General features: G+C 44.1%; 1 protein-coding gene across 1 annotated transcript in view; it reads left to right on the top strand.

Annotated features, from left to right (window-relative positions):
- LOC110948237 (teashirt homolog 1) overlaps positions 1 to 18,098 on the top strand; it is a 35,833-nt gene extending 17,735 nt beyond the window's left edge. Inside the window, 4 exon segments of the mRNA XM_051956512.1 lie at positions 13,282 to 14,921; positions 14,923 to 15,301; positions 15,304 to 16,053; positions 16,056 to 18,098. Of these exon segments, the coding sequence (XP_051812472.1) occupies positions 13,282 to 14,921; positions 14,923 to 15,301; positions 15,304 to 16,053; positions 16,056 to 16,813 (3,527 nt within the window). The 3' untranslated portion in view covers positions 16,814 to 18,098.
- Positions 18,099 to 24,274: the final 6,176 nt, after the last annotated feature.

Below are 24,274 nucleotides of genomic sequence, written 5' to 3'. Positions count from 1 at the left end.
AGTGATGTGATCCTCCTTCAGAGTCTGTTCTCATCGGACTCTGATTTACGGCTTCATTAGGATCCTCGTGCTACCTCCCCTTCTTTTTGTCTCCCTCCTTTCGCCAGGTCACTCTCGACGCTGTACACACACTCAGACACACAGTCAACACACACTCTGCAGCGGGGAAAGCTGCAACCAAAGGACTTTTTCATCCAAACACTTTGTATAGTTTGTTTCTGTTCTGTTTGTCATCTTTATGAATAATCTCTCATTATTCATCAAGGCTTAGCACCTCATTGTGCCTTGAGAGTTGAAGTGCTGTGGCGGTTTTGGAGGTGCTTCCCTACCCCCAGGCAGCCCCACTCGGCTGAAAAGAGCCCTCATTGTGTGTGTCGTCTTTTATGGCGCTGTCTGAAAGAGAGGGATGCACTCCAGTCAGCATTCAAATGCACGTGGTAAAGCAGCCAGCAGAGCAGGACAAACACCACAGGTTGTAAACGCTTTGAAAAGGAATGTGTGTGTATACGAGTGTGTGAGGGTTTGTGTGCATGGCGATGTGTTAATGTGAGTGTGTGCAGGCTCTTGACTGAAAGGTTTTCACTCTCTTTTACCTCCACTTTTTTCTCTCCTGATACAGTTCGCCACTTACTTTACTCCTTTTTCCCCCCTGTCCACCTGTCTTCTGTAGTTGCCTGGAATGACTTTCTTCTTTCCTCCACTAAGAAAAGAACCTCGAAGTTTTTGCTCCTCGTGTTTTTAAAATCCACCCCCCACCACCACCATTATCAGGAGTCAAGTCATGCAGAAATGTAAAAAAATAAGAAGGTAATCACACTTTGTGCTGGTGCTTTTGTCGTCAGTCCGTGATGGAAATGGGTCTAAATATGAGATTAGAACCTGCCGGTGACTGATGCTATTAGGCAGATATGCCATAGACTTTACTATCTCCCATGAAGGATTAGCGCAAATTATACTGGGAGACAGGCTTGATTTCTCCTCTGCTCTGGCTGGATGTGGGCATTTGAGGCACTCTAACGTTGACAGCGTCTGTCTCTGCTTAGTTTCTCCGAGACAGGTTGTGTGAAGTGATGCCAGGCGGAGGGCCTTAAAAATGTGTGTATGTGCTGGGTGGTCTATTGTGTGTTGGCACGGTGTTTGGTCTGTGGTGTGTGAGAGAGTGTGTGTCTGTTAAGTTGTAGTGAGAGAGTAGGAGAGTTATAAACTGAACAGGCGAGTGTGTTTGAATGTGATTGCACGCAATTGACTTTTTTTTCAGAAAACAGGTTCTCTTTGAGTAGGGTGACAAATTGGGAAGGCTAATTTTAAGCTTGGTGGCTTCCCTCTTTAATTCCTAACACTCTCTTATCTTGGCAATTATTTTTAATAAATTAAACTGTCTGTAAGACTGTCCAGAGTGAGGCTGTTTTTGATAGCTAATGAATAAGTAAGAAAGCTGGTCAGACGCCCGACCAGGTGCTGGATTTCAATGTTTAAATCCATTTAGTAGGAATGCTGATAAAAACGAAACCTAGATAACACAACTCGCGAGTTTTTTGACATATTCCAACCTTCACTTTGATTCAGAAAGGTCCGTCATAACAACAAGCCAATGGCATCCATCATGCGGTGCGTAATCTCAAATTGTTTGAGCTATGATGTTGATATAACTGGAGGAAGGTGGTCGAGCGGTTTGTTCACCTCTCAGGAATGTTTGAGGGAACATGCAAATGCTCCCTGTTTTAGCCCTACTGTCTCCTCGCCGTGCGCTGATTTAGGAGGGTGACATGTCCTTTAATGTTCGGTAGTAAAATGGAAGGGTGGATTTATAGGCTGAAGCCTTGTTTTTCTCCCACTGTCTCTGTCCAGTGGCTCCTGTGACAACAATAGGAGGTCTACCCTTAATGCATTTAAGGTGTTTTCACAGAAACACAACTTGGTTTCTGTCATAGACATCGTGTGGCCATGTGTCAAACTGAAGCTGGACAAAGTAGAAGCTTCCTAGTACAAAAGAAAAACCACATTATTCATCCCAACCACAGCAAGCTGAGGTCATTTTGGGTTAAACCTTCCATGAGTAAGGTTACAGAGAAGTTCAGTCATAGAACAATCACCCTGCATGAAATTCCTCACCATTGATGCATATTGACTTTTATGGCTTTTGTTGATGGGATTTTTTAGTGGTTTGCAGGATTCTTGACTTGTGAATTTAACCAAAGCTACCTAAATTCACCAAAGCAATGTTTCACTGATTCACCCTGAGAGAATGAATCAACCTGAACGATCTTTACTGCAGCTGTTTCTTATTTTCATCCTCAGATTTCTGCCCTATCGTCTCGCTCATCAGAATCCTCGTCCCTCTTCCATCCTCCTTAGTTTGTGAAGTATGATACAGCAGCCACTTTGCTGTGTCAGCAGGACTGAAGCAGGTCAAAATGTACAGTGACTCAGATAGGTGTCAGGTTGGACTGATATATGCTGTTAAAGCTGTAAACTACCCACTTATAATGCAATTAAGTAACCTAACATTTACTCACCAGAGACACCAACCTAAGTGTATGAATCCTGAGGTAAAACCTGAATTTTCACCTGCTAAGTCTAAAAGAATTGCCATTAGTCTGGCTTTCAAGTGACTTTTTGTAATCATGTAATGGGCAAAATGCTGTTTCAGAGGCTTTTCTTGCCTGACAAGAACATATTTTTAAAAGAAACGGGTAATTTTTTTTATTTTAAAGGTCATGTCATCACTAGTATCGTGTATTAAAATCCCATATCGGTCTCCTCTACTCAGGATGTTCCAAATCAGTCTCATCCTTTCCTCGACACAGTTTGACTGATCAGTCCGAGGCCTAGTTTACTGTTGCCAGCATGGGACTTGATGTTCGTTTCTCTATTTATTTCCACGGCCCGTGCGTTTTCCCCATATAAAGACAGTCTATGTCCGACCGTGTCACCGTGTGATGGATTGCATAGTCTTCTTCTCTTAGGAAGAGAAAAGGGGGGGATGGTGGAAGGAAGGGAGGAAAGAAGGAGGGAAGGAATGAGTGAGAGAGGGAGGAAGCAGAGTGGTGCGGTACAGCAGTGAAGGACATGGCAGCTTAGCGCTAGCCAAAAAGACTGTGCTGAACACCTGCTCCTGTCTCCAACGCCCCTTCAACCTCCTCATTACCTGTCAATCTATCACAAGGCAGCCAGATCAAATGTCTGCAGCAGCCAGGACTCGCACAGGGAGGGAGCAGGGGGAAGAGGGAGGAGGGGAGCGAGGAAAGAAAGAAGGAAAAGAGAGGGACAGATTGCATGTCTGGGAGAGCTGAAAATGAAGGGGAAGTAAATGGAGCAGCTGCGTGTGCATATCGAAGATCTGTTGATAATTTGGAGTAAACTTTGCTCAGAGTGCAATTATTTAAAACTTCTGGAGGTAGTTTGTCATGTTGGTAAATTTAGAACTCATGGAATACAGACTGCATGCCAATGGGGTGTCTCCTTGTGTAAATGTATTCTATCATTGTCAATAGACATTAATTTTCAAATAAAATAATTTTAAAAAGTAGCGCGTTAGGGGCAGATCTGGTTAACATCTCAGATTAAAGATGACTTCACTAGTCAAAAATGATTGTCTTTTTGTGCACAGTTATGTGTTTACATTTTTTTAGTAAAAAGTTGTACACAGTGGGGTTTAGACCCACCCAACAGCACCTTCTGGCCCTTGACTAGCACCCCTGAGTAAAAGATGTAAACGTAGCAGACAAGCACGTCTGTAGGGAGGCAGGACCTGTAGTTTCACGTTACACCAACAATGCAGCTACTGCATGTGTGCGTCAGTGTGTTGTATATGACAAAGTGTACACACCTTTATATACATTTATATACATGCATATATATAAAAACAGTGTGTGTATGAGAGCATGTGTTGACCATGCAATTGTGCTCTCAACACTAAACGTGTGCTTCAAGAGATGGATGAATTTGAGCTCATCAAGGTGCATTAGTGCACACACGACCAGTCCCAGCCCTCTAGTTCTCATCCCTTTCAGTCCCTACTCTCCCTCTCTCTCTTTCTCTCTTTCTCTTTCTTTTCCAGTCCTTCTCAAGCTCTCTTGCCCCTCTCTCTCCTTTAGTGTGTGAGCTGTGGTGATTTACGGTAATTATCCATCGTTGGGTCATCTATCAGGCTGGCTGTTGCTAGGAGATGGAAGCAGCTGCTGCTGGCTGTTGTCTTGTCAGGGACTGTGCATGTGTGTGTGTGTTTGTACATACTTATGTTTGTGTGTGTTTCCTGGGATTGGGGTGAGGATTTGTGCATCAGTTTATGCTCAGGTGTGTGTTTACTGGTGCCGTGTGTGTGTGTGTGTGTTCAGGTAAAATGGTCCGTTCTGATGTACGGATTTAAAAGCGCAGGTGGTGCAAAAGAAAGGAGAAGCAATGGAGTCAATGGATGGAGAGAGGGATTATAGGAAGGAGGGAGGCTTTGATGAGGGTGGGGTCAGAGGTTGAAAGAGGCCAGGTGGAATCTGAGTGTGTGTGTTTGGGGAGGGTGGGCCGCTTAAGAGGCACAGGTGTCTGGTGATAGACAGGGGAGCTGTATGACAAATTTATCCAGGCAGATGGAAGTTGGAAGAAGTCGGGCCTTGGGGAGTAGTTTTCGAGGCAGTGAAAATTGCAAGGTTTGAGTTTGTGTGTGTGATGGGCTTAAAGCAAAGTCTATTTTCTATTGGCAGGTGATCATCCACACATGGGTGCTGGTTCAGATCCCTGCTGAGGGCCTATTTCTCTTCATTTTGCCTTTTGTAATTCACCATAACCCATTGTGTTAACACCGGATCAGGTTTCATGTCCTACACGCACCATTCATGCCAGAACAGATGTGAATGCGCCCACACACAGAGACAGACACACACAAAATGAAAGGTCAACTGCAAGCATTATGGTCTTAATGTTTAGCCTTTAGCAAAAAAATATGAGAGGAAGATTTTTAAAAATGGACATTGTCGTCACAGGTGCCTGGAAAGTGGTTTGAGGTCAGAGAGAAACTGAGAATGCTTAAGAATTAAAATAAATTAATGTAAAAGTAAACGAATGTGGAATTATAAATAGTACAAACTGTAATCAGTGTGTTAAAGAATTTACTAACAATGACAACAGAAACAATTATTGTAATACAAAAGTAAAACTAATTTAAAGAGCATTTTAAAAATATAAACCATTGCCATAACAGGAAAGCTACTGAAATTGTGATTAATAGTTATTCATGATGCAGAAAATAGTCGTAATGTATTATAAGTATTGAGCCCACCTTTGATGAGAGCCTAAAAAGGCTGCTGATTAAGCTATCTTCATTAAATTTTAGCTTCCCCAGTAGTTTCACTGAAGTTTCATGTGCTTAACCTGTTGACAGGTAGGTAAGAGGCAGCTGGATACGAGCCACACATCCATATGAGTCAGGGTAACTGTAAATACAACCTCCACTCTCGGCTCTCCATACCGGCCTAATTAGCGCCAGTTAGCATTTGTCATTGCATTTAGGGGTGAAGATTAGGAACACCTCTCAATTAATCTGCAATCAGCCTGTTTGTTAATTAGCTAACCTGTTCTAAGTGGCCTTCAGGGCTCTTGTGTAATTAGCTAAGCTGCTGAGAAGCAGGCCTGTGTGTTGACATTGACCTAAAATGTACACACGTACACACAACACACACACACACACACAATCACATATATTCTGCGTACGACACACACTTCTGTAGACGTCTCTAGTCATGGTCAAGAGGGACCAGATGAACCTCTGCTTCCCCATCAAATTACATACAAACACAAACACACCTTCTGTCTCTTCTGTGTGCTCCAGAAAAACAAATGCTTAAACACACATGCAAACACACACATACACACACTCCCAAACATACTTTATTAGCAGTCGCAAGCATAATATGCTCATCCAAATATACATATTTGCACATCGTCATGCTTGCAGCGATACACTGATTATTCCTCTCTTCCCTCCACAGCAAAACTGCATCCCTCAAAAGCATTCTTAGCAAAGGCGGGAGGGAAAAAATACATACTGTACTCCCCATGCACGTACACTCTTTTGAACATTTCATCCTTTTCAAGTGCAACAACATCCCCACCAAAATGAACAGCTTCTCCATTGCTGTGTCGAAGCATTTTTTTTCTTGCTCACTTCAAAGCCATTTGTTTACTCTGCTGCCTCCTGACATTGTCTGTGGTAATTAAAGGAGCGCACTGAAATTTATGGTTTAATTATACAGGCCTTGTTATGCAGAGAGGACCAGGATGGGGTGATATGCTCAATAAAAATAAATAAATTCCATAAGGGTTTATTGAACTCGCTTTTGCGTGGAGGGTGCAATCGTTTCAGCCGCTCAGGTGTGTGTGTGTGTGGTGTGTGTGTGTGTGGGCGGGTAATTATAGGGGTTGTGGGGACCTAATGTCCTCACAACCATAGGAAAACCAAAAGAAATGTCATTTGTGGGGACCTCATTTGGGTCCCCATGAGGGGAAACAGTGTTTTCTTGGCCATGTTGTTGTTACTGAAAAAAGTAAAAGTGCAAAAACGTTTCTTTAGGGTTAGGCATTGTTTTGGTCTGGGTTAAGGTTATGGTTAGGGTAAGGGTTAGGGGTTAGATATGAATGGGAGTCAATGGTAGGTCCCCACAAGGATAGGAATACACAGTGTGTGTGTGTGTGTATGTGTGTGTGTGTTATTGTGTTTATGTGTTCTTGTTTATGCAAATGTGTGTATGTTTATTTATGTATTGCCTTGCAGGACAGCAGCAGCAGCAGCTCGGTGTGCAGTGTGAGTGGGTGAGAATGAAATTTAAAAAAAAAAAAAAGCCAGATGAATTGCAATCGATTGGCGCTGGTTCACTGTATTGATCCCCGAGCATGTTAAAGCCTGCTGTACTCCATGAAGAACACTCAGTCAGTCAGTGTGTACTCACCCCCTCTGCAGGCCCTCCCATCCCTCATCCACCCCTACACCAACTAAAACATGGTTATATTGTATATACTGTAAAATTCATCCTGCATTGTTACTGTATGCGTGCACACAAAGCAGAGACGACAGTGAATGCAGCCTCCGCTTGCATATATGCGAGTGTGTGTGTGTGTGTATGTGTGTTTTGGTTTCGTGCATGCACTGTAATGGAGAGTGATCTTGGCTGTGGCCCACAAGCAGCTTCTCTGAACTGATCTTTGAGTTGGGTATAAATAGCGCTCGCTCTATAAATAAAACAGCAGCACCTTTCACACTCACTCTCTCTCACTCACACACACATTCAAACCTGCCCACTTGCCTCTCGGATCGTACACCTGCCCAGACACAATCATATGCACAAATACTCCCACATAGGCCACCCATTAATCCATATATCATTCTCTAAAGGTCATGCAGAATTAGATCTGTGGGACTTATTGACATATTTACATGAGTGCATGACCTGTACCAGGTTAGCACCGGCTATCTGTCTGACCCCTGACCCCACCTTAGTTTACAGAACAATATTCTGGCCTCACATCAATCTAAATTGTGCACGTTTAGGTATTAAAACTGACTCTCTTAGCATGAGCAAATAGCTTCCTCAAAATATTTATGAACTGTCTCTCAAAGGCCAGGAAGATTTTCTCTAAATCTCCAGCTCGCAGTTGTTGCTTTGCTGGCTTGTAATTGCTGAGATATGGGCCAAAGTCTCAGGAAGTAGACTGACAGATAGTCAAAGATTGTCATCCTTATACCCACCTGCTTGCAGGGCAAAACGCACTAACTGCTATCTAAAGCATCAGTGCACTGACTTAACATAATGCCACCGGCCCACTGTAACTCAACATGACTTGAAGCGTTTGCATGGAGCCGCCAGCACAAACGATTACTAGGAAGGCTGGTGGTTGACTCACTGAATATCTGCCAATAAAAAAGAATTTCAACCCTAATCCTGTTTGCACAGCACTTATTCACTTTCACACCACTCTCTACGTCAGTCCATTATGTAGCTATGTGTCTGAAGAACAACATGTCCCATCCGCCGCTGTCTGCTGAGCTCAACTCAGGCTAGAAGTGTTTTGAAATGGGGTGCAGAGGGGGGTGAGAGATAAATTGGTACAGCGAGCTGGAATGCTGCAGCAGTTATTTAAGGCCCTGTAGGTGCTGCCTAGGCCATATGCTCCCATTATTCCGCTTGGGAGGGGCCCATGTGGGCGTGTGAGCAACGCTGGAGAGAGGAGGAGGAGGGTGGGAGAAAAAGAGAAAGAGGGGAGCGAAAGGAGAAAGGTAGCTGAGGAATTATTTTAAGGAGAGCCCCCCTATCAAGTGCAGGAGGAATTTTAAGAACGGGATACCGGGAGAAGCCTGAGATGAGATGAGAACGAATTAGCTTCTAAAGTAAATGATCGCCTTCACCCTCAATATCCGGCTCTTTCTCCGTCGTCTTTGCATAATTCATCTCGTCAAATTTTGAGGTGTGACAGAGTATAATTCATGAACTCCTGAACTTTTCAGGTCGATAGCTTCTCTTCGGCTGGAGCTTCTCAAACATTTTCATATGAAGCCAAACTTAATAAGATTCTGGATGACAGACCTCCTGTGCGGCTTTATTTATTACTTGTTGATTTTCCAAAACTCAGGGCAACTTAAATATTTTAAGTATATGACCATGAGAGAAAAGTTCTGACCCCTTCTGAGTTTAGATTCAAACTAAAAATTCTTTTCTCCTGAAGATAGCTTAATATGTATTCATTAAGAAAACAAGGCCAACATAAAGCTTTGTTGTTAGCCTCATATCTTTTTCTCCCTCCTGTTTCTCTCCCTCTATTTCTTTTTCTTCCTATCTGTTCAGTCTCTTGTCAAACTGAGGCCTGTGTTCCTGATCAGGGCATTGCTCTCATGTTAGCTGCTTCACGGGAAGCACATCCCAGCATTCCCTCTGACACGCCGGCAGCAGCATTACCATAATTGGCTTTTCTACATGACGGGACAGAGGAAATAATAATGTCATTTTATTTACAGCCCTCTTGTCCCGGTCCGAGAGCTATCACCCCCCCTCCCCCACCCACTCACCTCCTTCCCTCTCTCTCTCCTCTCTGCACCATACACTGACATACACCCCTCCTCCTCCTCTTCTGTCTCATCTTCCCCTCTGCCTGTGCAGGGCGCGAGTCTCGTTCTGCCACGGCGTGTAGGTCAAGCGATGGCTTTTTGATCAGCTCCTGTCCAAAGCCATCAGGGTTGAGAGGCACGTAATGGTGAGCAGGGTGACAAACAGAATCTGGGGAAGGAATAAGACTGCCAGTTTCCTATTAGGAGCCAGCCTAAACGGCCTCTGCCCCCCTCCACCAACCCACCCGACACCTACCCCCCACCATTCTCTGCCGCAAACCCACTCTTGCACTGCCTAAATCACATGAGTGAAGGGGCCCGTGATTGGACATTAGTGCCGCAAATGACTGCCATGATTGCCCCCTCTTCCCAAACTCACATCAAATAAATAAAGAAATGTGTGTAAATAAATAGAAGGAGGGGTGTTGGAGAAATGGGGCTGGTGGTGTTGGCGGCGGCAAGGGGAGGCTGACTGGTTTCATCCCCTTCTTTTTCCTCTCTCTCTCGTTTCATCGTATTCTGCCTTTCTTATCTGGTTTGTTTGGCTTTGACAGCGGCCAAATGGTGAAGCTCCGCGAGCCTGACAGAGAGTTTTATTGATTTAACAACCAGCACACTCTCAGCAAAGAAAAGGGAGAAGGCAAAAAAAATGGGCAGGGTGGAGAGAGATAGCAAAGTTTTGAAAAGGAGTGATATGTTTCTGCTTCACTCCTTGCCAAAACGCTGACGTGTCTGCTGGTTGTATTTCATTTGGTATCATTTACAAAAATCAAGTCATACAAAGAAGTGATTCTGCTGTGTGTGAGCGAGGATGTTTTAGAGATGATCTGTACTTAAGTTGATCGTGTTGTCCCTCAGTGAGGCCCAATGTTGTTGTTGAGGCTAAATACTGGGCGTTCACCACAGTCTTTTCATCAGAAAAACGTCATATCAAACTGTCGGTTCTCCTCAACTCCTCAGCTGCACTCACTCACATCTGTTGTGGTGTCAAATGTACAAACCTGTCACAGATTTCAAATGCAAAATCTGTAATGAGACACAGTGCTCTGTAATCTTTATATATTAGGCACAAGTCAGAATCAAGGGTGCTTCACGGTACAAGAACTCTCTCATTTGAATAAGAATAATAATAAATGAGACAGATGGAAACAAAACATGCACTTGAGCTGTTTTAAAGCTCTTATCTCTAATCAAATAAAGGTCTGAAGCCTGAAGTATATTTAAAAACCTTTGAAAACTTGTACATTACAGCACTGTTAAGTGTGTATGTCAATCTATTTGTGCATTATGCATTTTTAAAAGAACTCCTTATACCACCCAAAGAGGCTCCTACAAACCCATTTGAACACTTAACATATTTTATATCCAATTTTATTAATAGTACATTATACCTGTGTGTAGGTATCAGGAGATCGGTGACACTGAGATGCTAATTCGTGCCTGTTCGGTGTGTGTTGTTGGTGATCTGGCCTGGCTGGTGGCGGCCGTGATTGCTGCTGCTTCTGACAGTGAGTCTGCAGTCCTATCCTGGCCACGCTGCCGCCTGTCTCCTTGATGGCGGCACGTCCCCGAGCAAAAGTGACAGGCGCTTTGGCGCCCGTGCAGATGGCCCTGCTCACAGCCATCACCCACTCGGCAAACCAAACCGCCAGGGACGGCACGCCAGCCCTACCCCTTCCCGAACCCACCCCTCGCTGCCGGTGTTGCTCCGCATATGTGCATCCAGGACTTGAGAAGGAGCTTAATCTGCTCGCCAGGCAGAGTCGCACATCTTCAAGTTGCAATGATTGAGTTGATATGTAGCTTTTAATATTTTCCCTTCCTAATGCTTCAGATTTTAGCATCCTGTCAGACTAGATGCAGCATCTCAAAACAGATGGAGAGATCATTTATTTCAGACTCACGTTAGCCACATTTCATCACTAATATTGTACATTTATGGTTTGCGAAACCGTCCACTTGCTGCCTGTGATTTTTACAGATGTCTGTCTCTGCCAGTCTTTTGTCTGTGTGCTTTTGATATCTCCCTCTTTGTTGTTTCCATGACAACATGGCAGGACAGGAATTGATTGACAGGGATCGTCAAAGGGTCCCTGGCGACCTGCTCATCGTTCGAAGCCCCTCCCTGCTGCAGTCTGTGTTTTGTCACTCACCAGGGATATTTCTGATCTGCTGCTTCTCATTCCTGCTGTCTGTGTGTGTATGCAGGAGTGTGTATGTATTAAACACTGCCAGCTATTGGGGTTTAGCTATTTTTTGGCTGCAGCTGATGTGAATGACTCACATAGGTAATTCCTACTGTATGTTTGCACTGTTCTTGTGCGCTCGTGAAGAATGGATAGCCGTTCTGCGGGATGCTTTGTATATTAAATGGCTGATATGTATTGATAGCCTCCTCTTCTGGAAGCGGGTTAGTGAGGGGGAAGGCACTGTAACAGAAGACACTCTGCAGATGTGTTGTAGAGAGTACAGCACATAATGCTAATCTGCTGTGTTAGGGATTTTCAGGAGTTTTAGAAACTGTCTCGGTCTCAGTCTGTCAGTGGGATTGAAGCGCAGCCAGGTTCTCCTGTAGTGCTCTCATTTCACAGAAATCCTGTCAGGCGTTAGGGAGTATGTTGCTCATTTGGAGAAGGGTGTATCAGTAGCACACAGCAAACTCAGACTTATAGCAATATTATGGTCGGTGGGTTCAGGTTTGCACTGTAAGAGCAAATGTGTATGAGCTGCAAAATGCATAAAGTACACACATAGGCATGGCGAGGTGAGCATGCGGACAAACGTGCATTCGCAAAACAGGCACTTACAGAGGCACTCACACACACGCATGCACATCATCACACAGTCACAGTTGATGGTGCAGCTGCTCACCTCCCCCCACCTCCTCCACCCATCTCCTTTCAGGCAGCAGTAAATGGTGCCAGTGTATATATATCAGGTATTATGTCCACTTAGATTATGATATGACAGGTTAGCGTGCCGTTTGAAGTTGACAGCACATCTGTTTCATCAGGAGAGACTGATACTGGCATCTAGGACACACATCTCACCATGCAGGAAGGAGATAAAGGAAGAAGCTAGGGGGCCGTCTTTCCTGTCTCCCTGCCTCCCTCACCCTCTCCCTCTCCCTCTCTCTCTCCTTTCTCTCTTTTCTCTACACCCCCTCTACCCACTCACAATCCCATCACCTCCTGCTCACTTTTCTCTCTCCCCCACGTCTTCTTTTCATTCACTCGTTCTCCCCTAACCACCTCCTGTCTCTCCTACTTACTGATGCTTGCTGTGTCTTCCCGAGCATGCACGTGCACACCCATAGTCATCCTTCTATCTCATTTGCCTTCATACATTTTACTGGTAAACCTGTTACATCTCCGCCTTGTTTAGTTCGTTCTCCTCATGCCTCTGTCTTTGATCGTTGTGCTCGCTCTCATCTTTAAATCTGTCTTTTTGTTTGCGATGTCCATGCCATTGTGGATCAGAGAACAACAGTAGTGCAAATGTATAAATTGTCTGCCCCAGACTTCTTCCTACAACAAATAATGCAGCATTCTCAATTCAGGTATCATTGTTTTGCCAGTTTCTGCTTATTAGCTCAAATGAAAATGACCTTCAGCTCATCACACTGAGTTAGCAAGAGCTGTGATATCTTCAAATTTGTGTTTTGTTTCTTTCCTTTCCCAATCGGTTGCATAACCTGATCATGTGATGAGCTGAACTTCAGAGACTGGATGAGTGAGATGCAATAAAGCTTGGGAAAGAGAGAAAGAATGAGAGGGGGAGTTGAACATGCAAGCATGCAGCTGGCTAACAAGGCCAAACAGCCAGTCATTTCCTGGGGAACATGAGGCATGTGTGGAGGAATAGATAGTTGGGAAGGAAAAGGACAACTGTCAGAAGCTCAGTGATTTATTTTTCCCTTGGAGGCTTTTTTCACCACTGGCTTTCAGAGCCACATGTGTGTAAAATACACAAACTCATGCATGCATGCATGCATGCATACGGACACATACACACACTCACATTGGATGAGAATAAAGCCTACATTTCCCAACACTGAGTATTCCCCCCATGTTATATTGTCAGTGGTCCTGTTAGTGTGCTGTAAATGTTTAATTTCAATGAGCTGACCTCTTTATTCTCTCTTCTTTTTTCCCCATTTTTGTCTTGTCTCTCTCTCTTTCTCTGTACTCCAGCGTACATGCCCGAGGACGAACTTAAGGCAGGCGCTCACGATGAGGAAGAGCACCTGCAGGATGATGGCCTCTCATTAGATGGCCAGGACACTGAGTTCCTGTGCAACGAGGAAGAGGACGATGTGGATGGAGGCCAGCCCCCAAGCTACAGAGACTCTCCACTCAGCAATGGCACTAACCCTGATGCTGGATACGGGTCTCCGCTCAGTGATGCTAGCGACCGACTTACAGACTTCAAGAGCACCTCTTCCAGGGATGGTCAGGACAGGGAAGGTGCTGCTTTGCCCTTCCGTCCCAACAACGGCCTCTCGTTCCAGGACAGCCTGGCACAGATGAAAGCCGTCTATGCAAACCTCATCTCAGATGCCTCTTGGTCAAGCATCACAATGGACATCATGAAATCTAAGCCTGCTGCAGCTGGTAGTGTCAACAGTGCCCTTACCACTCCAGAGCCTGTCTCTGCTGCCTCTGTCTCCACAACTACAACCATAAACAAAAGCAGTGGGGTCAACATGGCTAGCAGTCACCACAATGGCAGGAGCTCCAGTGCCACTGTCAACCACACTGGCAGCGCAAGTGGCAATACTAATGGCACAGCAGCTAGTTCTATTAGCAGCCAAAGTGCAACCAGCAGCAGTGGGAGCAGCAGCGGTGCGACCAGTAATGGTAGTGGTGTAGCTTATGACTGGCACCAGGCAGCACTTGCCAAAACTCTTCAGCAAACCCCCTACCACCTTTTACCAGAGCCTAGCCTCTTCAGCACAGTGCAGCTCTACCGGCAGAACAACAAGCTGTATGGCTCTGTTTTTACTGGTGCAAGCAAGTTTCGCTGCAAAGACTGCAGCGCTGCCTATGACACACTGGTGGGTTTGACAGTCCACATGAATGAGACAGGTCATTATAGAGATGACAACAAGGACAAAGAGGAGGATCAAGGGAAACGCTGGTCCAAACCACGCAAGCGTTCCTTGATGGAGATGGAGGGGAAAGAGGATGCCCAGAAAGTGCTGAAGTGCATGTACTGTGGCCACTCATTCGAGTCTCTGCAAGATCTCAGCGTTCATATGATCAAGACCAAGCATTACCAGAAAGTGCCTCTCAAAGAACCGGTGCCAGCCTTGGCCACTAAACTGGTGCCCACTTCAGCTAAAAAACGTGCTATCCAAGATGCTATAGTCTCTCCGTGCTCCCCAGACTCTTTCCATGCTGGTAGTGGTGGTGGCAGTATATCTCTTGGGGATGCTGGCAAAGACACCAAAGCTGCAGCTAACCCCTATGTTACACCAAACAACCGCTATGGCTACCAGAACGGTGCCAGCTACACGTGGCAGTTTGAAGCTCGTAAAGCGCAGATCCTCAAATGCATGGAGTGTGGGAGCTCGCATGACACACTGCAACAGCTGACTGCACACATGATGGTTACAGGTCACTTTTTGAAGGTCACAAATTCTGCATCCAAGAAGGGCAAACAGCTAGTCTTTGATCCAGTGGTGGAAGAGAAGATTCAGTCTATCCCACTACCACCAACCACCACCAGACTCCCTGTTCCCAGTAGTGTTAAGTCCCAGCCAGTTTCCCCTGCCCTGTCTTCTGGATCAGAGGAAAAGAGGGAAGGAGGTGAGGATGAAAAGTTGAGGGTGGGGAGCCAATGGAGAAAAAATTAAGGAGGAGAAAGATGATTCAGGTGAGAAATCTGAGACAGACACCACATCATATAAATACCTTAGAGAAGAAGATCTGGAGGAGACACCTAAAGGGGGTTTAGATATTCTTAAGTCACTTGAGAACACAGTATCCAGTGCCATCAGCAAGGCCCAGACAGGCACGCCTACATGGGGTGGCTACCCGAGCATCCATGCAGCCTACCAGCTACAGGGTGCCATGAAGAGCTCAGCGACTGTTCTGCCTCCAACGGTCCAGAGCATCCAGATGCAGCCGATGTTTAACAGTGGGCTACGAGGTCTGGTAAGCGACCCCACCTCAGTCATCCACTCACCTCGGAGCCCTTCCTCCCCCACTCCCCTCAGAACAACGTCACTGCCATGGAAGAGCTTGTGGAGAAAGTGACAGGAAAAGCTGCCACTGTGAAGAAAGAAAGGGAGGAGAAGATGGTGAGCCTGGAACGATGCCGGCCCCCATCGTTAGTAAAATCCCCTTCTCCTGCACTGAGAGAGCAGAGAGAGCAACTAGCATCTCCAAATGACCTTTCCGTAGGTAAACCGTCTGGTATGAGAAGTAGCAGCCCAGGCAGTGTAGATTCAGAGCTTATCTGCAAGAAGGAGCCCAAAGAGAGCCTAGTAGATGGACACAGCAACCATTCAAAGAACGGCTCAGAGGCATGCCAATCCCCAGTAACTAATGGCAACAGTCTTGGCATCATCACTGATCACTCACCTGAAAGTCCTTTCATCAACCCTCTCAGCGCACTCCAGTCAATCATGAACACACACCTGGGAAAGGCCTCCAAACCTGTAAGCCCAGCTGCAGATCCACTGTCTATGCTTTACAAAATCAGCAACAGCATGATGGATAAGCCAGCTTTCAACCCAACTCCTCAGGGCAAGCCAGCTGAGCCCATCAACCACTATCCACTGTATGAAAGCAGTGACCAGCCCATAGACCTGAGTAAAAATAAGACCACCACTAATACCAACAACAACAATAACAACAGCAGTAGTGTGCTTTTGACCAACAGTAGTGTGAATGGCAACAAACCCCTCATTTCCCTCCCTGACTCAGTTTCTTCTCCTTTGAGAGAGAATGCTCTAATGGACATTCTGATATGGTAAAGAACCTCACTGGAAGACTGACGCCCAAATCTTCAACTCCCTCCTCCATCTCAGAGAAGTCGGATGCCGACGGCAGTGCATTCGAGGATGCCCTAGAGGACCTGTCACCGGTGCAGAAAAGGAAAGGGAGGCAGTCCAACTGGAATCCCCAGCATCTCCTCATCCTACAGGCACAGTTTGCCTCCAGCTTGAGGGAGACTCCAGAGGGCCGCTACGCCATGACTGACCTGGGCCCTCAGGAAAGGGTCCACATCTGTAAATTCACAGGCCTCTCCATGACCACCATATCCCACTGGCTGGCTAATGTCAAGTACCAGCTGAGACGGACTGGAGGCACCAAGTTTCTCAAGAACATGGACTCGTGCCAGCCTGTGTTCCTCTGTGGTGACTGTGCCTCTCAGTTCAGGACTCCCTCCTCCTACATCAGCCACCTGGAGTCTCACCTGGGCTTCAGCTTGAAGGACCTGTCCAAGCTGTCAGCTGAGCACCTACGGGAGCAGCAGGCTGCCTCAAAGGTGATCACAGACAAAATGACATTCGGCAGCCCCCTGTCAGCCTTGACCACGCCAGAGGACGACACAGGCTCTGTGTACCAGTGCAGACTTTGCAATCGGACATTCGTCAGCAAACACGCAGTCAAACTGCACCTCAGCAAGACCCATGGCAAGTCTCCAGAGGACCACCTGGTGTTTGTCACTGCTTTGGAGAAACTGGAGAAGCTAGACAAAATGGAGAAGGTTTAAGCGGTGTCTTGAACTGAGGGTAAAGACTGACAGCTGTGGAACTGACTAGAATTTCATTGCACTAAAATGACATTGTTCACAGTTACTGCACTGGGCCGAACTGAGCCGCCAGAAAAAAAAAATCAGTCTTATTATTTTTTGTTGTGATAACTGCCTGACTGGACCATGTCTTTTCATGTTGATTTGTTTTTGTTTTGCCAAGCTTTTTTACACTTATTTTGTAAAATATTTATATGCTATTTGTCTGATCTGTGCATGTATTTTAGTGAATCAAGGTTAAACACAAGATTTTAATCTTTTCATGGCAAAAATACAACTACTGCTTCAATGGTAAAAGTGGTGAGTGGAGAGAATTGGTGGAAGAGAAAACTGTATAATACTTGATAAGAAGAAGGGGAAAATTAAATGTATACACCAAAAGAATGAAAGAATAACCTGAAAGACTGAAGTAGCACCTTAGACAGTTGAATTTTGAATTTGTAAAGAGAACATGCTTTGAAATATCTTGCATTTGTCAAAATCAGATTTTGAAAAGATCAAGGATTACCCCACCCCCCACCCCCCCTTCTTGGGTTTCTGTCACTGCAATGTTTTTTGATGATGAACGGCCTGCTCGTAAAGTGTATTACAAAAAAAGATCATGTGAACATTTGGAAAAACTGAAATGCTGCTTCTGGTTACGAGTCAATCAGTGAAAATGAATGGCCATCAGTATGCAAGTTTGCTCAAAAAACCTTTCCTTGTTGTGAAGTATCACCTTATAGCAATTTTCCAGTTGTATGGTTTGTTACAACTTTCTCTTTCTAAATTGTGTCGCTTTATTCAACTGTAAAGAGAACAGTCCGTTATGTGTAAATGATTACCAGTGAAATGTCAGTACTCCATAAGACATATCTTACCATTTGAAACGGCTCAACATTCTTTGTATCTTAAGGTGTGTGCATTCTCTAACTTTTATATTGTCATTTTATATACAAAATAATAAAAAATAAAAACAGATGGTGTATATAGATATATGCTGTAGAGCTACAAAATGTCCTTTTTTAAAGAAAATACAAATTTAGCTTCTTTGGCTTGGTTTACAGAAATGATTTTAATTATACTTGCATCCGATTTGATGCATGAAATGGTGTGGAAAATAAATAAGCGATGCACAATGACTATACATTTCAATGTTTTATCGACAATATTGTAAAGAAAAAAAAACTTTTAGCACCGATTAGTTTGTTTCATTTCTTTCTCAATTGTAAAATAAACCCCAAAGCAGTTGTTAACAGTCAAACAATTGTGGTTGTGTGTATTATTTATTTTTTATTTTGTCACGGTGGTGCATCAAATTCAGCATGTATAAAACTTAGCTTTGGTGAATTTGCACTTTGGCAAATTAAAGCATTCACACTCTTATCGAATCCTCATCCAGTGTAACAAGATTTCCTTTTATTGTTGTCCTTGTGTGTTGCTGAGGTGAGATTCAAAATGTCTCACTTTTAGAACACATTTTGTGTGCCGCAACAGACCTGCTTTTATGTTTGCCAAATTTTAATAGAAAAAGAGAAGTCATTGGTGTCATACTTAGAACTGATGACTGAGCCACATCATACCGCCGACGATTATTATACTGTTGAAGATGACGGGGATGATAAGCCTGTAAGAGTGCCTATTGTGCTGTGAGAAACCCATGCTAGGCTTGTGACTGGCCTTTGGAGGGCCGCTCTGAAAGAATCAGTGTTACATTAATGACTGCAGTGTAGTTTTGCCTGTCTCCTTGGAACAAAATCAGATGGGTGTCTGCTGTTGTTAAATAAAACTTAGCAATGGGGTAAAAGTGTAGCATATAATCAAAGCTAAATTATAACTTAAACTTGATATTTAAGATACTACTCATCAATTTGTGGCCTGCACCAGAGCCAAATTTAATGCACGCGTGTGTGGTAAGTGCCATTTTCTGAACATACCTATTTATATTTCTGCAGATTTGTTCATAAAATTATTTATTACTTTGAAAAATAACATTTTTAATGATGATGTGCCTCTTGTGGCCATGTACATGTTCATTTGCTGATTTCCACAGTTGTCTAAGGTAAATCTAATATGCTGCGGTTTGTTGCAGAAAACCATTGACAGTTCCCTTTTCACTTCATTGACTCTTTCCATTTCTTCTAAATGAATGTTTCATAGTTACTTGCATAGCATGGCAGAAGATTTCGGCACCTTTTTGACTAATCAAGCAGCTTCTACATCATCACAGTCCTCAGACAGCTTTTGTTTCACTCCATACACAGTCTTTTCTCACCACTTTTCCCTTTCTTTAATTTGTGTGCAGTTGTATTTACTTATTCTTCACGATCATTAAATGTATATCGCTGCCTTAACATTCATTATATATAGTTCACTATATATAGCGACCTCTACATGACCCTCAGCCAAAGGTAAGAAGCAGATTGTGAGGTTTTCTTCCTGAGGCAGCCCTGCAGGTGAAGCGTCTGCATCAGGAATTTGATCTCTCATCTCACCCTCATGTCTCAAGTTTCTGATAGAGTACTTACAGTACCAGCCTTTGTATGGATGAAGCCATGCTGCAGTGTTATGACTTCCATTCCTCACACTCACAACATGTCTCGTGTCAGCTGAGTCAGTCACACACACTCACTCACCCAGCTATATTAGCATGAGTGTCTTTGTGCAATTACACACCTCCTCGATCTGGCTGCACCTCGCTGTGTTGATACATGGATTCAGTGACAAAGGAAACACAGGCAGAGGGCAGATTAGCCCGGCTGAAGATGCAGCTTTCTCGAAAAGGGGCTGCTAGACTTGGGTTATAAAACAAACAAGGCAGATAAACAAGCAACATTTGGAGGAGATAGTGTTCCCTGCACATCAGAAATAAAAAACCCCTTGTAGGTTTAATACCCCACAGCTAAACCTGTAATTTTGCTGTGCCGTCAGATAGCTCCTGAGCCGATAGAGACTCTTTCCTGCTTTGTTAGAGATCAGTGCACTGCTTCCTGTGCGTATTCTATGTAAATTACATGCGATAATCGCCACGCACGGCACAATGCTGGTTCCCGTGGTGCAAACGGAAACCGAGGGTAGATAAACGCAGGCTGGGCAGATTTGCATAGCCTTTGTGTTTGGGCGCTGCTGAACGTGAGCCCTGAGGATTGGTAGGGATTTCCTCAAGGTTTTGTATAAGTAAATGCCTGCTTCCTCCCAGGGCTGGGACCATTATGTACAGCAGACAGGGGTGGGTGTAGACAGAGGGCACAAACGGAATAACAAAATTACCTGGGCTGGTGGGAACACGGGGAGGGAGTATTAACCTCTATAAGTTGCATCTGCCTCTGCCTGGATGTATTGTATGTGAATGTGTACTCTGCTGTACACACTCTGATTCTGTACATCACATGAAATATACTGTACGTCTTTGTGCTATCTGTTACAGACAGTGATGGGGAGGCATCAGTCTATGGCAAGGGCTCACAGAGATATAAGAGAGGGCATGCTGATCCGAGCGCTTGCTTCGTTTGATGCTTTTTGATGCTAGGTTCACCTCTAACTCTTCAAGGTGTGTTATTACCTCAAAGTGTATGTATACTCAGGGAAAACACACCTGTGGTTTTCCTGACAAGTCTTTTGTTAGCCTCCGTATGTTCTTGGTCGTCGCTCCTGGTTTGTATATGATAGCAGCATGAAGATCATTGTCAGCCACAAAACAAAGACAAAGCTCCTGCTGAGGATCGCAGTGTGTGTCTGCAGTCTGTAAAACCTCCAACTTCGCACACAACTCCGATGTATGGTTTAATACCCTTACAAAATACCTCAAACCGAGCAAACAATGTCTGACAGAGAATCAACAAACAAAGCAACAACGACTGAGAGCCTTTGTACTGGATCAGAAACTAAAGTCGGTGAAATCTGTTTGGATCCTGATAAAATGCAGCATTGTGGAAATTTGCGTTCAGGAAGAAGTTATCAGTATTCACGTTTTGCAGAGGATAGCTGCCTCAGTCTAATTTTATGTTCATCTTAGTCAGTTTGTGGACTTGATTCAATTATGTTGCTAGGCTTCATATTGCGAAATGTGACGATTGTACCTTCCAAGCACACCAGCAGGGTTTTGTACATTACTGCTCTGTTACAAAAAGCGCTTTTAGGAGCTTGAGATATATTCCGTATTCTTCTTATACCTGCTGAACTGAAGGAACTTTAACATTCTATGATGAGACAGTGTAACAGCAAATACCATGAGGGTGTGTACAATACTGGAATTATTGTTTCATTTTTACATCCTTATAAAAGCAGAATGGTAACAGTTTTGACCTATAATAAGCCTCATATTGCTCATCACATAACATCAGCTACAGTTTATCTGAAAAGGTCCATTACATTCTGCATACATTTAATTTACAAAAAGCTTTTTGATTTATTGGCATGTATTCATTTTCACTCATTAGAAGGAGGTCACATTGTTTCAGGCACTACCGTGTGATACATGTAGCTCTGTAGCTGAGAGTGCAGCAGCACCCAGCTGGTGTCAGCAGCAGTGTATTTGTACTTTTCTGATGGACACGCGGCAGTCTTTCATCAAGGTAGGTTTATTTTGCAGTGGGAGGCTTGATGTGACAGAGTTGTCTTTAGAGAATGATGGTGTTTGACAGCAGCAGGCTAACGGATGTTGGAGATCATCTCAGTCTGCCAAGCCTTTAGTTATGATGTGGTGGTGGATGAGATCTGCAGGTGTGTGTCGCCAGGCCCTTCATCCATCACAAGCCCGGACAAAACACAAAGCATACGGGGGATGAAATGTTCCCTCCATCTTGGTGGATGAGGGATGTGGTTTTACAAAACAAGATACGATACCTATCCATTCTGTTCTTACACTGTCATTTTTCTTGTTTTTTTTTTCTTTTCTTTGCAAAAGCGGCGGGACAAAGAGACTCTGGGTCTGTTTGTTGTGTTGTGAACCTTTGTTTTCTTGACTTTCTTTAAGATATACATTACAAGCCATGCACCTCGACATGAAATATGGATTCTTAATCTATGATTTCCAAGCATACACTCTATCTGCTTCATGTTTTTTCGAAGCACACCTTGTCTTTGTAACAGCTAATCCATCTCTATTTGCCTGTTCAACTGGGGACATGTCTATAGCTACACTAAGAATCCATATCTGAAAGATTAATGACATATTTCCCCTTATCCAGTGTGTATATGTATGATTTAATCATTGACCTCTCAGGGTTTTCTTTTCTTTTCTTTTTTATATGAGAACTACCATGTTCCTGTCATTTCTTATATCAAATCAAAGAGGTCAACATAGAAAATGTCTCAAAACCAATTTGTGTTTCAAAAAGACCCTTGAGAAATAGTGGCTTGTGCCGTGTTTGATATGCACAAAGACACTTATCCCTTATCTATCTTTTCAGAGAGAAAGAGAGGAAGATAGAGGGTGAAGTGCTCCAGGAATCAGTGCTGCCTCCATGAGATATGATGCTGCTTGATTTTGATCATTGACATTTGCTTTTTCATGCATCCCGAAAAACAAGGCCTCCCTTCCATTAAGGAATTATTCAAATGACCTTCAACAGTGCATGTTTTCCTACAGTTTTGTTGTGGGAATATGAGAACACATACTGACATCTCAATTACTTATGCAAGGCTCAGAGTGGGCCCAGTGGATGCAATCACCGTGTGTGCAATCCTCAGTCACTCCGAATCACAGAAGCTCCCGGACAGACACACATAATTCAGACAAGTCAGACAGGATTTGCATACAAAGACTAAAAACAAAAAAAAGAAAAGAAAGAGGGCATAAATAAAAAATGCACCATCTTGAGCAGGAAAAGAAGGTAGAGATTTTAGGGGAGGGGAGGATGAAAGAGGGAGGAAAGGGGAGACCGGTAAATTGTTTTAAAAAGGTCTTGCGTGTCATGTTGTGTAAGTGAAAGGGTTTGACCGATATACAGAAGTGATACTGGCCTTTGGCCTTTGGCATCTAGTTTAGTTTTTTGTGCTACTTAATGAAGACAATAATGCATTCGTATCGATAAAAAGGGATCATTACTGTTGTTCCTAATATTAATGTTAAGATTGATATTTAATTATTTTGTCATTTTGTTTGATTTTGTCCCTTTAACAAATTGTATTTTAAAAGAAAACGATTGTGTGAAATGTTTCTATATTACAAAACTGTGCCTGCACGTGTACAATAAAGCGTAGAAGGACTTATCATTCTACTATTTCAAAAATCAAAGCGCTTGTATCTAAAGGCCCGAATTCATCCACCATCACAGCCTCATATTGGACCAAACACTATTGTCCATCTTTATCCCCTTACAACCTGTATTTTCTTTCTAATCTTCCGCCCTTCTGGAGGTGACATACTGTTTCATCGTTGGTGATGGGTGTTGGGGGTGGTGGAGGAGTGGGTGAAGGGGTAGAAGGGCTGGGGTGGTTGGGGGCAGGCGGCTGAGGTGGGGTGGGGTGCATCGGAGGCTAACCCGGCATCCCGTCATTAGCGTTGCGCGGCGAAGATGCAGGGGCACCCTGACACATGTCACGGACAGCCAGCCAAAAGCCCACGTATGAAGCTGACACGCTGCGCATAATTTATCCCGTGACACGATCTGCATGTCGAGTTGTTGATCTGTTGTGTTTGGTTTGGACATGGGCGCTCTGGCAGGGAAGACAGAGGGAGGGGAGGGGGGGTTATTATGCAGGTTGGGTAGGGGGGTGTGGGGCAGGAGGAGGAGAGCGAGGGCGAAGAGGTGGCAGGGTGTGTGTGTGTGTGTGTGTGAGTGTGTGTGTGTGTGTGTGTGTGTGTGTGTGTGTGTGTGTGTGTGTGTGTGTGTGTGTGTGAAGGGGCGACACATTTGTCATGTCCACTGAGAAGCAACATATACATAAACAAGTGCATTCAAATTCACTAATGCAGACACCCAGACTATCTCTCTCTGTCTCTCACACACACACACACACATACACACACATTGGAGCTCTAGTGAGATGCGTGTTGAGTCACAGTGAAATCACAGCCATAATCTTGTCCCTTAAGACATCTGCTCATGAGTGAAAATGACTAATATTGTTGAAATGACCCTGTGTCATTCCATTGGATGTGATTGTTTTCCAGGCTTCATCTGCAGTGTGTTGTTACAGCACCGCTGACACCACATCTTATCAGCCTCACATAATTTTTGCTCCAGTGACTCAGTAAAGCATTCGAGGAAGAACGTGTAATCGTGCTTTTCTTTAATAAGTAAACAATTTAAGACACAAAAACAATCCGGATATTGATACGGCTATAAGTTCTACAAATGGCTGGGTAATGCTGAGATTTAACTAGAATATGTAAATGTGCAAATGTGTTGATGTTCAACAGATCCGTAAATAAGTACATTAATACTTTATAATAAGATATCAATTAGGATATGCTTTTACTTGCATTGGTGAATCGCT

The sequence above is a fragment of the Acanthochromis polyacanthus genome, chromosome 12 (assembly GCF_021347895.1).
Source record: "Acanthochromis polyacanthus isolate Apoly-LR-REF ecotype Palm Island chromosome 12, KAUST_Apoly_ChrSc, whole genome shotgun sequence".
In the NCBI taxonomy this organism is placed as follows: domain Eukaryota; kingdom Metazoa; phylum Chordata; class Actinopteri; family Pomacentridae; genus Acanthochromis; species Acanthochromis polyacanthus.
The sequence above is the reverse complement of the archived record's forward strand: the minus strand, read 5'-3'. Positions and strand labels throughout refer to the sequence as shown.